Below are 13,696 nucleotides of genomic sequence, written 5' to 3'. Positions count from 1 at the left end.
ACATGTTTATTTCCTGAAACTATCCATTCCCAGCCTTCTCGCTTAAGAAAAAACTGCAACTGTATTTCACTGGAGACAAGTTTTCACATGTAAAGTGTCACAACTAAAATATTAGCAAGCTATCACTCCGTATCAACTAAGAAACTGGAATTTACTATACAATTTACAGTTCTGGGGGGAAAACCTCCATGAGCTTAATGAGCAAAAAGTCCAGAAATTTCTGGTTTCCCTTAAAATTAGCATTTACATATCAGCATTATTCTACTCTATTATTTAAGTAATTCTTTATCACAGACATTCAATAGCCTTAACATTATTTTCTAACTTACTAAACACCACCTTAATCTGCAATTGGATATTTAAGCTGAAAATTGTTCTGCCACTTTTCTTTGAAACCAGTTTCTCTTGGTTTGGTCTCCAGGAAAATCTTTATCTCCAAACTGAATATGGCTACAATTAAAATTAACTTGAATCTTTTTTAAAAAAAATCATACTACTACATATCTCTTCTGATTTAAACAGGATTCAACAACTAGCCTTACACTGAGACATACAATTATCAAATTCAGACCACCGAGGTTTGTAATAAGGGTGATGTAAAACCATGGGGTGCAAGACTGAGGTTTTTTTAAGAGATGCTTTTATATACTGAGGTGCAGAATGTGGACCTTATTTATACTGACATTCATTTAAATGGGTCTTTCAAGACAGACTATAAAATAGTTTTCCACTTTCTAACAATGAAAATACAAAGGAAAAATGGCACTACTTTGTTAAAATTATGTGAGTTCTAAATTTATAGAACAAAATCTGGCAAAATCAATTTTAATATATTTGATTCAATAAACACAAAATATTTCAATATGTAACGTGTACACGTGCACACACACAGACTCTTGAAAATTCAGTGTGTGTTTTCCATTTAAAGCACATCTCAGTTCAGATTAGGCACAACATGTGGTAACTGGTTACCGAACCAGATCAGGCAGTTGCAGACTCTGCATTAGGTAGCTTTAATGTCTGGGCAACCATTCTCTATCAGAATGCCAGAATTCTTTTAGAGGGCGTATATTAATCTTACTTGAGGATGTCTGCTTTTGTCCAGCAATTTAACACAATTCAGAAGCAGAGTTCGAACTGTCCCGTAGTGTTTCTTATTTTGATTCTTCTTCATCATCATGTTGCAAGCAACCCTAAAAGGAGTTTACATCAACTTTACTGCCCATTCATCATTTTCTCAAGACTCAAGTCTAGGCATGCTCTTCTTTCCTTCCAGCAGAATAAGGACATAAGAAACAACAAAACATTGCGTTTTACACCCCTGCTCTTTTCCCTTTCCCTATTTATTTTGCGACAGTATATAGATGTATATACATACACATTTTTTAAACTATGAAAATCTAAAAGGTATTTAAAACCTTGGCATAGATAGTGAGGCCATACACCTAAAACTTTTAAATAAGGCTACTTCTTCATCTTAACTTCTTAAAGCACTCACTTATATAAAAGAATAGCCACTGGCATTGTGAATGGATTTTGGTATTTGTCTTCAGTTTCTTCACAAAGAGTAGTGAGATCATAGAGCTTCACTATATCACTGCCACTTGCTGGGAAGAAAACAAAACAAAAAACCAAATAAACCTCATTTTACAGTTGCCACTCAAATCAATGATTACTCATTCAACATTAGCTTACCTTTAAATAGCCAATAGGTATGTCCTTCCTTGGTACAATTAGATTTCAAAAATGATAAAATATTTTGTGCAATGTCTTTTATGACTTTAGTAGAAAAATTAGAGTTTTCTAAATTGGGAATTTCTTCTGTCTTTATCATTTCATACTTCTATAAAACAGAGAAAAGACAGTTTGAGAAAACCTGCACAGCAACACTTCTCTTATAAAAAGAGACCACATATACAAATCCTGCAATTAGAGACCTACACAGCATGAGAGTTTAAGGCACTGGTTTTCGGTCTTTTTTCTGCTCTGATACGCTGAAGGAATCTGACCCATCCTTGCCAGCAATGTGGTGGTTTACCACAGGAATAATTCTTAAGGGAGAGTCATCACCATACTTTGAACCACAGACTTAGGCACATCTCATTTCTGTTCCAACCACAGAATAAGTTACACTGTACACTTTCTTCCTTTCTGCCCTCATGGTTTTCAACTGGGAAGGTGATAAATCAAGGCAGACTTCACCCAGTAAGCTTTCTCAAAATACGTTATTTTTGGCTTTTTGTTTTCCCAGACACCAGAGTCACCTGGGCAGGATTTCCAGTGTACACTGCTTTTCCTTTGAGCTCTGGACTATTCCTTTAAAGAAATGGAGCACGGGGGTGGGGAGGGGTGGGGTGTGTGTGGAGGAAGCAGGAAAGATGAAAGGCTGCAAAGCTATTACCATTACAATCTCTAAAGCGCCTCCTCATTTTTTTTCCTGCTCATCTTCTGCTCACACTTCCCTAAATGCCTCTGAGCGTCTTTTCTGAAGTACTCTAAGGCTAGAAACTGCAATTCAACCGGAAAACAGACCAGGTCAAAACAGAAGCGACCACACCCTTCTCTGGTCACCCAGGCTCCCGTGTGTATGCTTCTAACCCTTCACCCACCCTTCCCTATTTTCCTCTTTGCACGTTCTTATTTCTCATTAGATTAAATCGTTCTGAGTAGTGACCAATCTTCTTGCTTTCCAAACTCCAACATTTCTGATGGGGACAAAGTCCCTCATAAATAGAAAACGCTCTATAACAATTTGCTATACAAGCTATCTACTTTATGCAATTGCTGCTGGTGCCTTTCCTCAACATGCTGCATTAAGTATTCATATCTGTATACTGAATAACAGTATATGATACTGAATAAACACCTTCACTGTTCAGACACTTTTAAGTAATTACTATGGGTGCTTGCCTTAAAATTATAGTTCTCTGGCTAAAAAAGGAGATTTTAGTATATTTATGACCTGCTCACAAATTACCTATAAATTAAACTCCTGTAACATCTAGAATTCTGACAGCACCAACTCAAATGTAATAGCAGTCTAATTTCAGTTTAGCCATCACTATCTTCCTTCCCAAAATACACCTTACTCAAGGGTGTTAAAAACTTTAGTGAGATACTCTCTGCCCCAATCTGTAGTTGAGAGGTTAGTTCAAAAGTCACACTGTATCAGGCTTACCTGTACAATTCCATTTACATGAAAACACATGACAAGCTCTGGCACGTTGCATATCAAGTTGTCCAACCAATAGTCAATTCCAGTTAGCACATTAATTGGTTTGTTGTTATCCCTAAAAACACATTTCTGGTGTTATTTGATTAATGAAGATGTTCCATTGCAAATCCTCTGAGGCTTACTCCCCTCGTTAGAATGTTTTAATCTGTTCTCCTTAGTTGGAGAATGCCATTTATGCTTCTCTTCTGATGAGACATGCATATGCAGTTCATGGGGTATGTTGTACTTAACATCTTCCCATAAGCTTTGCTTGGACTCCTAATGGGTGTCCTAAGAGCTTTCAGGAGCAAAAGGAGGCTGGGAGCCTACTGCACGCTCCTCACACAACCTGAGGTGAAGACCGACCAGCGTACATCACAGTGCCCAAGGCAGGATTCACACAGGATGGACGACGTGAACACTTACCACTGGAACATTACAAAATGCTCACATGTAGTGAGCAGGAAGCCGGTAAACCAACTTCTTAACTAGTTAAATAAACTGCACTCTATCCTCACAAGTCGTAGATTCAGACCTAAGACTCAGTCAGTACAGCAGGTCTCTGACTCCACTACCGAAGACTAGAATGAAAAGCCAGCCACAGCCACAGCACTTGCTCAAACACTCCTTCTGTACTGCGGCCATTTCAACTGGTGCAGAAAGGAGGGAAGTGAAAGAAAAGAAAACTAGAAAAAAGAAAGGATGCCAAAATAAGCAGGTGAAAGCAAATTGGAACACGATTCTAAAGGAACATAAGTCTAGTTACCTGAGACGTAAGCTGACTGCTGGATATCGGCCGCCTCCAAAGATAGGCATGTTGGAGCCAACTAACATGTGTATGTCTTCAAACGTCCATAAAATATTCCGAACAAAATCATTTTTAAGACCCTTTGATTTGAAATAAAATAGAAAGATTATATAATAAACAGGGGATCTGTAATCTCCCCCCGTGATCCACAAAAAGACTAGAAGAAGGAAAAGACAAAGGAGAAAAGATAAATGAAGCCGCAGAGCCAGAAGATCACAGAGATGTTTAGGAAGAGATTTTTAGGGCCAAGTGGGTTCTTTCCTTATGAATTCCAATTTAAGACTAGCTCTTAGATGACGAAGTATACTGGGGATGTGGTGTCTCGACTTGGACCCCACCGAGAGCATACCTGACTGTTCTCCCCGTCATTGAATAAAGGAGTCAGGTTTTGTTCTTTAGGCGCTGAGGCCACATGCCCCACTATGTATGAGGGTTCAAGAGGCTCAGTTCCCTGTGAAAAGTGCAAGGACAGGAGTGATTCTGCTGTCGTAACTTCTTACAGATGGCCTACTGTTAAAGAGTATCACCCACACATCAAGGCATACAGCTCAAACCTGCTCTTGTAAATTACAGCTGACATGAATCATTACCTCTCCTCACAGGGTGCAGACTTCAGTTCCTAACTGTCAGTCATTATAATAAGCTAAACACATTCAGATCTTGCTCAAATCAAGACTAAAGATTTATTTTAAGCTTTCCAACCTTTTTTCTTCTTTTTTGAGGTGAACTGGAACAGCAATGCTCTTTCAAAGCCTATTCCATCCCTACTGGATTAAAACTTTCCCAAGAAATCTCAGCCATATTTTTGTGACACTGGTCATCAGAAGAGTCCTCAGTTTCACACATTCTAACGTGTTTTTCACAGAAGTCTAGTCTCTGGGGTACTTGGTGAAAAATTCCCAGAGTCAGATCTGCAAAACACTGTTTGCAAGGATTTGCTTTTGGAGAATAACAATGCTGACTACCATAAAAGGCTCCTGAGAGGTCCCGCACTGGGAAAGCCTACATGACCTCTACATAATCCATTACTCTCCAATTTATTTGATCTTGTGACACTTTTTATTCTTATTACAGATTATTCTTGTAATTATTCTTATTATTATCTGTGGAATATATTTTGGAAAACACATAGGAAGAGGAACCTTTGACATAGTAAACACAGTCCACTGATTTTCCAACCATTAGGGCAGCTGCCATTAAAAACCATTAAGAAACATTAAGCCAAAATGAGCAAGCATATGTGTGTGTGCGTGTGAGCACGTAAGTGTGTTGCTTATTCCTATCTGTGTGCTAATCAGCTTAGCACCCGTTTTCTGAGGTAAGCAGTGGGAGATCTCCAGTGCTTTTGCATGTCTTCTTCACAGAGGTCCTTAAAGAATTTCAAACATGTACTGTATTGTTCATTTATACAGACAAGTTATCGACCTATGGGTCCGTCCCCAAAATTATATTTGCCATGTATTGCTTTAGTGGGATTTATAGGTTCTAGGTTATAATGTTCTTAATAAAAGTTTGGCTCCAAGGCCAGACCAGAGAACTATTTAAACTCTATTATTGCTTAACATGGGCCTCAAACTTGCCAATTTAGTCTTGGGAGCGAGAATTCATGAAGTTTAGAGATTTATATATGTCACAGAAAGCATTCTGTAAAAGATTATTTGTAGGCAGGGTAGCTCTGCTTAAGGATATGCCATTGCCCAGACAACTTGACTGCTCATAGGGCCCTTCTAAATGTGTGGAATATACAGACACAGTGGAGTACTGCTGTGAGGACAGGCCTCTGATCAGTAAGACCAGGGTTTAAACCCTAGCTTGAACTTCACCAGCTGTGTGCCCACAGACAAACATCTACTTTTTATGAGCTTTATTTACTTATTTGTAAAACAATACCATCAACATAATACATATGCAGCTAAAGGGATGAAAAATACACACACCATACATGGCATAAAGTATGTGGCATCAGAAGCATTAAATAGAGTCCAGGCCATTTCTTTCACAGGCAAGTCTATAGATTCTCAAAAGCCTCCAAAGTTTTTCAAAGTGACCTTTGAAGGACAGGATGGTACGGGGAGACGGGCAGCAGGAGACTGGAATTTTCATTATGTGGCCTTTTTATAATGTGTGTGTTTTGCAGTCAAGGAATACTAAATAATTTTTTAAAAACTCCTTCAGTAAAGTATAATCACATATTTTGCTGTTGGCCAACTGTTGGCTAAGTCATGTCTAACTCTTTGCGAGCCCATGGACTATAGCTCACCAGACTCCTTAGTCCTCCACTATCTCCTGGAGTTTGCTTAAATTCTTGTCCACTGAGTCGGTGATGCTAACCATATAATCAAATATAGAAAAGCACATAAATTATACAGAATACAGTATAATGACTAATTAGAAAACAAATTATCCATGTAACCACCACCCAAGTCATGACATAGAACCCTGCCAGCACCCAGCACCCATGTCCCTTCTCATTTCTATGTTAATAACTTCCCTACCTCCTGGGTTATCACTATGTGGACTTGGATGCTAATTACTCCCTTACTCTTCCTTACAGTTTTCCCAACTCTGGAAAAAAATTAAGTTCACTACACAGTTCAGTGAGGCATCTCTATCTGGAAACCTACCAAACTAAAACAGGTTAAAGGTATTTTGTCTCCTATGACCTTATAGTTTGCGAGGATAGAAACAATCTAATAATGAACGTTCAGTGTGAGAGCACACAGTCAGAGGAGAAATGCAATTTACCAAGTTACCTCAAGCTTGTCAATTTTCTTAAAAAATAAACATGCACCATTTACATCTATGGAGTTAGTTGACAGACACAATAAGGACAAAAACAAATGAACAATAAGAAGAAACCAAGAATATAAGAGATCACAGTCCATTCTCTCTTCTTTCTAAAAGCTTTATAACATTAACGTAGGTTAAGTCTTAGCAACTCCACTGAGAAAATGTGCAGAGCTATTTCAGGACTAACAAATCCGACTGAAAGTTAAGGTAGAAGGCTAGTATTTAAATTACAAACAGGCCTGTGAGTCTCAATATCTGAAAGGCACTTAATATTTTCACAGTTTAAATACACCATATCTCCTTATGACTATGAGGAGATAAATCAGTATTGATAAACACATTAATAAGCTTATTTTAAATGTGGTATAACTTTTTAAAATATCTTGAATTATTTCTTGAAAAAAAAAAACAACTGATCTAACCATCCATAATAACCCTTGTAAATTCCATACTGAAAACCTAAAGGACTTTCTGTACCTGTGAAGACATAAATTGATAGAATATTTTTTATTCCTATTTGTCTATTTTTTATTGATAGGATAATTGGCTTTGTCTCCTTAAATGATTTTGCTGAATTAGCATCTAAGCAATGTCTAACCTGACTGGAAGCACTGGGGTCTTCAGAGACTGAGGAAGGCATTTCAAAGGGGGCGGGCCACGAAGCCCCATCTGAATCATTGGTCTGATCAGAGCTGGACGACTCCTGCTGTTCTGCGGCAGACGGAACAGGCTGAGCAGCTCCATCGCCATTGATACTGGCCAAATCAGAAGCAAAAAAACACCACATTGTTACTTAACTTTATGTAACAGCCCACCAGTTTTAAAAAACTAGATTCTATAACCAAGCATAAACCTCATTAAAAAAAGGAATACAGGACAAATGTCAACAATAACGGTAGCCAAACTTAAATTACCTTTACTGGCTTCAAATTAAGTTTTATATCAGAATTTCATTTTTTCTCTTCAAATAAAAATAAACAAATAGCTAAGTACCTGTAATACAAAAACTTCGAAAGAATAGCCTTCTGATACCAGTGTTCTTTGCTTTTTTTCTTCCTCTGCCATTTCTGATCAATAAGTCTTTGATAAAACTCTTTTAACCATGTCCAATCACCAGTCTGATAACATAAGAAACTGATAATTAGTGCCTGGGATAAGTCCCACTATGCACAAAGCATTAAAATTATCTGTGTGTTTATAAGCTACAAGGGAGGCAGGGCTGTGATTCTCAAGACCTTGCCCAGTGGCTAACACATACAGATTGAACTGAACTGTGATCTTTACAAATAGAAAAACATTTACTATAAATGTCAGTTTAAATCAATGTAACTTCTTTTCCTTTATCAAAGCATTGCAAGGCTAGTCTTTTAAGAGTAGCCTATGGGAGTGAGTGGCAAGACCATGAACTATTTGCAATCAACAACTATTTGTAACAACAAGATAAATACAGAAATGTAGAGTCAGCTTTCAGAAGCTGCAGCATTATTACATTTTACAAAATAATGGTGACTTCCCTTGTAGTTCAGTTAGTAAAGAATCCACCTGCAATGCAGGAGACCCAGGTTCGATTCCTAGGTGTTGAAGCTCCCCTGGAGAAGGAAATGGCAGCCCACTCCTTGCCTGGAGAATCCTCATGGACAGAGGACCTGGCGGGCTAGAGTCCATGCGGTCACGGACACGAGTCGGACACGACTTAGCCACTAAACCACCACCACAAAAAAATGGTGCAGGACAACAGTCATTTACCACACATGGTTTGAGAAGCTCTGCTTAAAGAGAACCAATTAATTCTGACGTAACTATATATTCAGAGGAATAATTTTTTAAACATTTTTCACATTTCCTGGCAGCAATGTTTCATGACAATCTCTTTAATACAGACATGCATGAAAGGATTTTTCAAAAATTTAACCAGTCCCTTAAACTTCATATTTTTCATAACTTTCTTCACTTCACCCTTTTACTTATAAGAATTCTGGCTACTGGTATCAATAAAATAAGTTTCTCTACTGTTCTCTTTTCTACCTTTTTCTTTATTAAAGCTTTTTAATCTTCAGTTAAACTTTTCATTTCTTGGTGGAAGCACTCAACCACGTTTTCACTTTGTCCTTTCTTTGAAGCAAAATCACATTTCTAGTGCCCATAAGTTGTTAAAACAGTGCTTTTTTGTTATTTCTCAAGAATTACCTGAGATGATCTCATAAAGAGTTCCTGGATATCTAACTCGTCTAACAAGAGAGTCCTTCCTATGCGGTGCACGGCCATGCTCACATGTGATTTGCTGTAGGGAATCTTCAGAAGCTTTTTTATGTTCTTAAAAAATACAAAAGGAAAAACAGTTTAGAAACACCTTTGTGGTATGATCTGGAATCTTTCAAATTTAACTTCACTCAGTTTTAAAGCATAATAAACCTTATTTCCTTTAAGTTCATACAAACTGTACCTTAAGGAGCTACCTACAAACACATGGAAGCCACAGCTTAAAACCAGAATCACCTACACTAACCAGTCTCCCTGTGTTCACGTAAATGACAAAGATTTACTTTTACACGATGGAATTTCATAAAGTATATATAGGTCACACTGTTGCACTGACCCAAGCTTTTAGCATCTCAGAAAAAACCGGCCAACTAAGCATCGACAGATTTTACTACCAGTATCATATCTAACTCTCCACCAGCAACATTACATAACCCAATACTGTAACTGCTATCATCAAAACTGCTATCATTAAAATACAGCCGTCAATACCAATGCCAGTATTTTGCGAGTTGTTCCCTCCTCTTTGAGGAATGATGCAGTAAACAGTGTTACTTTAATTAAAAAGGTCTTCAATAATCAGACAGTTGTAGCTTATTTCATCAATAATTTTTCCAGGCTGCAGAAAAGAACAGGCTATAAATCCCCAGCACAAACATCCCAATTATAGTCACAAAGAGGACACTTACTTCAGAGTCAGAGACAACATCCACATCGTTTCCCACTGAATCAATAAAGTCGTATGCCATCCCAAAACTAACGGAGAAAACAAAGGCCACAAAAATCACATTCATGGTGGGGCAGGTGTTGTTATAACAGAATACTGTATTTCAGCACTTTTTGGATACACATTTTCCACACTCTAACATCTCTGAAAACAGCATGCCTATCACCATTACAGTTGGCTAGTTTTTCTTTCTTAGTGGTACATAAAATAATGGGGTCACTTAACAGATACAGAAAATAAGACTTGTGGTTGCCATGAAGGAGTGCAGTTGGGGAGGGAGATTGGAGTTTAGGATTAACAGATACAAACTATTATATACAGGATGGATAAACAAGGTCCTACTGTATAGCACAAGGGACTATATTCAATACTCTATGATAAACCATAATGGAAAAGAATATGAAAAAGAATATACATATATGTATATATACATATAACTGAATCACTACTGTACACCGGAAACCAACACATTATAAGCCAACCAGACTTTTAAAAATTTTGTTAAAACAAATAAAAATAATGGGACAACTTAAAATCAATGGCATCTTAAATTTGATACAAGACAGAAATAAAACAGTAATAGAAGCAATAATAGAAAATATTTAGAATAAAAACAATTACAATCATTTTTATTTTTGTAGTCATGAAATCTAAAAAAAATATGCAATAGAAAACACTCAGTCTGAGTTATTCTTTTTAGATGGGGAGATAGGACAGACAACAACAGAAACATTTATAAGGATTTTCGTCTCTGGGATCATGTTCCCAGTGATATATACACCAGTACCGTTTTTAAAAATGTATGAGAAAAAAATGCACACAACACCAATTCAACCAGAAGGAGAAAAAATAGCTCACTGAGCACCAAACTTGTGCCAGGTACCACGTGAGGCACATCTATAATCTGCAAGTATGAAAAGCAGCTGCCGTCCCCATTTTTTAGTGAGGAGGCGGCAGAGTCAGAACACTTCTTTAGGACTGCCTCACTTCAGAGTATGCTGATGATTTACCACATGGGCTAGGCAAGCCCTTAACCTTTCCAAGCCTCACTTTTCTGCAGGAAAGTTAACAGCACCAAATTCAAAAGGCTGTTGACAGAATGAAACGAGATAAGCACATAAAGTACTCAGCAGTGTCTGTATACTGTCAATGTAATTATCAGCCAAATCACTTTATAACATTTAATTCTGCTTTATTAAGCCATTTTTCTAAAAGAAGACATGCGAACTATTTGCAATTTTTCTGCTAGTATAAAGAATGCTACATACAAGCAACATTTTGCAAACATAACTTTTACCTCTTGAGGCATCAGGATAATTTCCAAATCACTGGCACATAAGGTATTAATATATTTATGGCTCCTGCTGTATGTTATGTGGAAATACTTTAGGCTCAATCACTGAGAGGGAAAAAGGGAACCTCCCACATTAAAAGGTCGATAAGAATATGGACATCAGTACATTCTTCTCTGTAAGACCCAGGTCTCTTTCTCAACCTTAAATACCACCAGCAGAATTTCCAGCAAGTGTCAAAGTCAAGGGTATATATCTAAACATGCTGTGTTTTTACATCACTGTTGTTTCAGACCAGACAATCCACCACCATTTAACGGGAAATTCCACAGGACAGATTAGGCAGTTTTAAGGGTTTCCCCCCTGAGACTCCATATTCACATAATCAAAAGGTATGAAGACTGGCTAAAATGAAACTAGCTAATTGAATTTTAGTGGTCAAAATTCATCTTTGTTAATAACATGATGCAGACTTGAAAGAAGCATATGCAATTGATATCTTCGTATTTTAACAGAATCCTATTATTGTGAAAAAGCACAGTGAAAGTCAAATATCTTTTTCTAAAGCGAAGTCTTGGCATGTTGATGAGCATTATAAATTACGCTGAAAAGCAAGTCTTAAGAGTTTTAAGGTGGACAGTTGAGGAACAGGTAAAAAGGCCATTAATTAATATTTACCTGGAAAATGGCTTGCTTTTCCTACTGTTGCCAAGAATGGTAGTTCCTGCCGGTCCTAGCTTGGCACTCTCTCGTAACCAGTTGGCAGGTGGGAGTTTCAAGTCTGTTTTCTCTTCGAGGCGTGCAAATGCCGTCCGAGGAGGGGCAGAAGAGTATTTCACCACAGCTCGGCTCTTCACTTCATTGCCTCCGAGAAATAAAGCTGATCCCTGATTAACATGTTAAATGAAACATTAATGTACATTACTAGGAATTTTTTAAAAATCCCATCTTAATAATAATAATTAAAAAAACCCTACCACATCAGGCTTACAAGAATATGCTACATGTTACTAGCAGCAGTTGATAAATGGGAGCATAAATTTGTACAATTTACTTAGCTCTTTTTCACATAATTTCAAAGAAAAAAGATGAGTCAAGGAGTATCATGGTTATGGTTATTAGCTAGGAAACAGGCCAATCAAACTGTCTTTTAAAACATTCATAAGGGCAGAAGCAGAAACCAGGGAGTAAACAGTACCCCAGTAACTAAACGCAAAACGTAATAAAACCTCTGTTCAATATTAAACATGTATTTTAATTTCAATAGCATGCATCATTTAGGAAGTGGTTTGTGGTAATATTTGGGCCTTCTTCGTTTTTAAGTGTTTAGTAATTCACTGGTCAGTCTGTTAGACAAATACTCTGAATGTCTAAATTCACAGCAAGGGAAGTCACTGGGGGATCTGCACAGATTTCACCTGCATACCTCCAAGAAGGCTCAGGGTCTGAGTTAACTCTTCCAACCTTCTCTCTCACAGTCCCTTTTCAGCCAGGCAAACAGTTTGCGCCCTTCAAATACTAGCTCAGTCCCATCTCAGTGAACGCACTCTCTGTCCCCCTCCAGCTCTGCAAGGCTGGGTCAGTTTTGGAGCCACTTGTGGTGTTGGAGAAGACTCTCAAGAGTCCCTTGGGACTGCAAGGAGATCCAACCAGTCCATCCCAAAGGAAATCAGTTCTGAATACTCACTGGAAGGACTGATCCTGAAGCTGAAACTCCAATACTCTGGCCACCCGATGAGAAGAACTGACTCATTGGAAAAGACCCTGATGCTGGGAAAGATTGAAGGTGGGAGGAGAAGGGGATGACTGAGGATGAGATGGTTGGATGGCATCACCAACTCCATGGACCTGAGTTTTGAGTAAACTCCGGGTGGTGGTGATGGATAGAGAGGCCTGGCGTACTGCAGTCCATAGGATCGCAGAGTCGGACACGACTGAGCGATTGAACTGAACTGATTCCTACCTGCGCTCCTCCTCTAGAGAAGGGATCGTGTCAAACTCACCTGTGGGCTAGCATGGACTGGGAGGCCAGGGTCGCTTTTGACATACATGACTTGCCTGGTAAATACGTGAGTACCTGTCCACAGGCACACGGACTTTCTTCCCTCAGGGGTCCGTCGGGGAAGCGTGGAGAAGGCTCCACCAGCCGCCGGGCACCATGACATCCCTCCCGGGCCGAGCCGACCCGCAGCCCCCGGCGGGAGCCCTGCAGGTCCCGCCCCCACGGAGGACTCACCTGTGCAGAAGGTTCCTCAGACTCCCCTTGGGACAGGAGGCTGAGCCCTTCCCGAGCAGCGGCCCCGGCCGGCGGAGCCTCGGCCCCGGCCTCCTTAGAGTCCGCCATCACCTCGTTCCAGGGGAGGCCAGGCGAAGCTCGACCCGAGGAGCCGAGACGGATACCAGGGGCCCAGCGGCACCGCCGCAGACAGCGCAGGGAGCGCTAGCGAGGCCCCGCACTTCCGGCCTCTGACAGGAAGAACGAGCGCGGACCCGTTCAAATCTCGCGAGCTTCGTGCCGGAGGCCAGGCCCCGCCTCCCCCGGTGGCGGCCACCTTCGCGGAGGCGGTAGGGGTGGGGGCGGGAACTGTAGTGCGCCTGCGCCTGTC

General features: G+C 39.4%; 1 protein-coding gene across 1 annotated transcript in view; it reads right to left on the bottom strand.

Annotated features, from left to right (window-relative positions):
• Positions 1–13,434, bottom strand: part of EDRF1 (erythroid differentiation regulatory factor 1) — a 32,673-nt gene extending 19,239 nt beyond the window's left edge. The window contains exons 1-11 of the mRNA XM_052660813.1: positions 13,327–13,434; positions 11,769–11,977; positions 9,761–9,827; positions 9,000–9,125; positions 7,806–7,930; positions 7,411–7,567; positions 3,981–4,102; positions 3,179–3,290; positions 1,696–1,843; positions 1,499–1,607; positions 1,082–1,193 (exon numbers count right to left, since the gene is read on the bottom strand). Coding sequence (XP_052516773.1) covers positions 1,082–1,193; positions 1,499–1,607; positions 1,696–1,843; positions 3,179–3,290; positions 3,981–4,102; positions 7,411–7,567; positions 7,806–7,930; positions 9,000–9,125; positions 9,761–9,827; positions 11,769–11,977; positions 13,327–13,434 — 1,395 coding nt within the window. The remainder of the gene's footprint in view (positions 1–1,081; positions 1,194–1,498; positions 1,608–1,695; positions 1,844–3,178; positions 3,291–3,980; positions 4,103–7,410; positions 7,568–7,805; positions 7,931–8,999; positions 9,126–9,760; positions 9,828–11,768; positions 11,978–13,326) is intronic.
• Positions 13,435–13,696: the final 262 nt, after the last annotated feature.

The sequence above is a fragment of the Budorcas taxicolor genome, chromosome 23 (genome assembly GCF_023091745.1).
Source record: "Budorcas taxicolor isolate Tak-1 chromosome 23, Takin1.1, whole genome shotgun sequence".
Taxonomy (NCBI): domain Eukaryota; kingdom Metazoa; phylum Chordata; class Mammalia; order Artiodactyla; family Bovidae; genus Budorcas; species Budorcas taxicolor.
The sequence above is the reverse complement of the archived record's forward strand: the minus strand, read 5'-3'. Positions and strand labels throughout refer to the sequence as shown.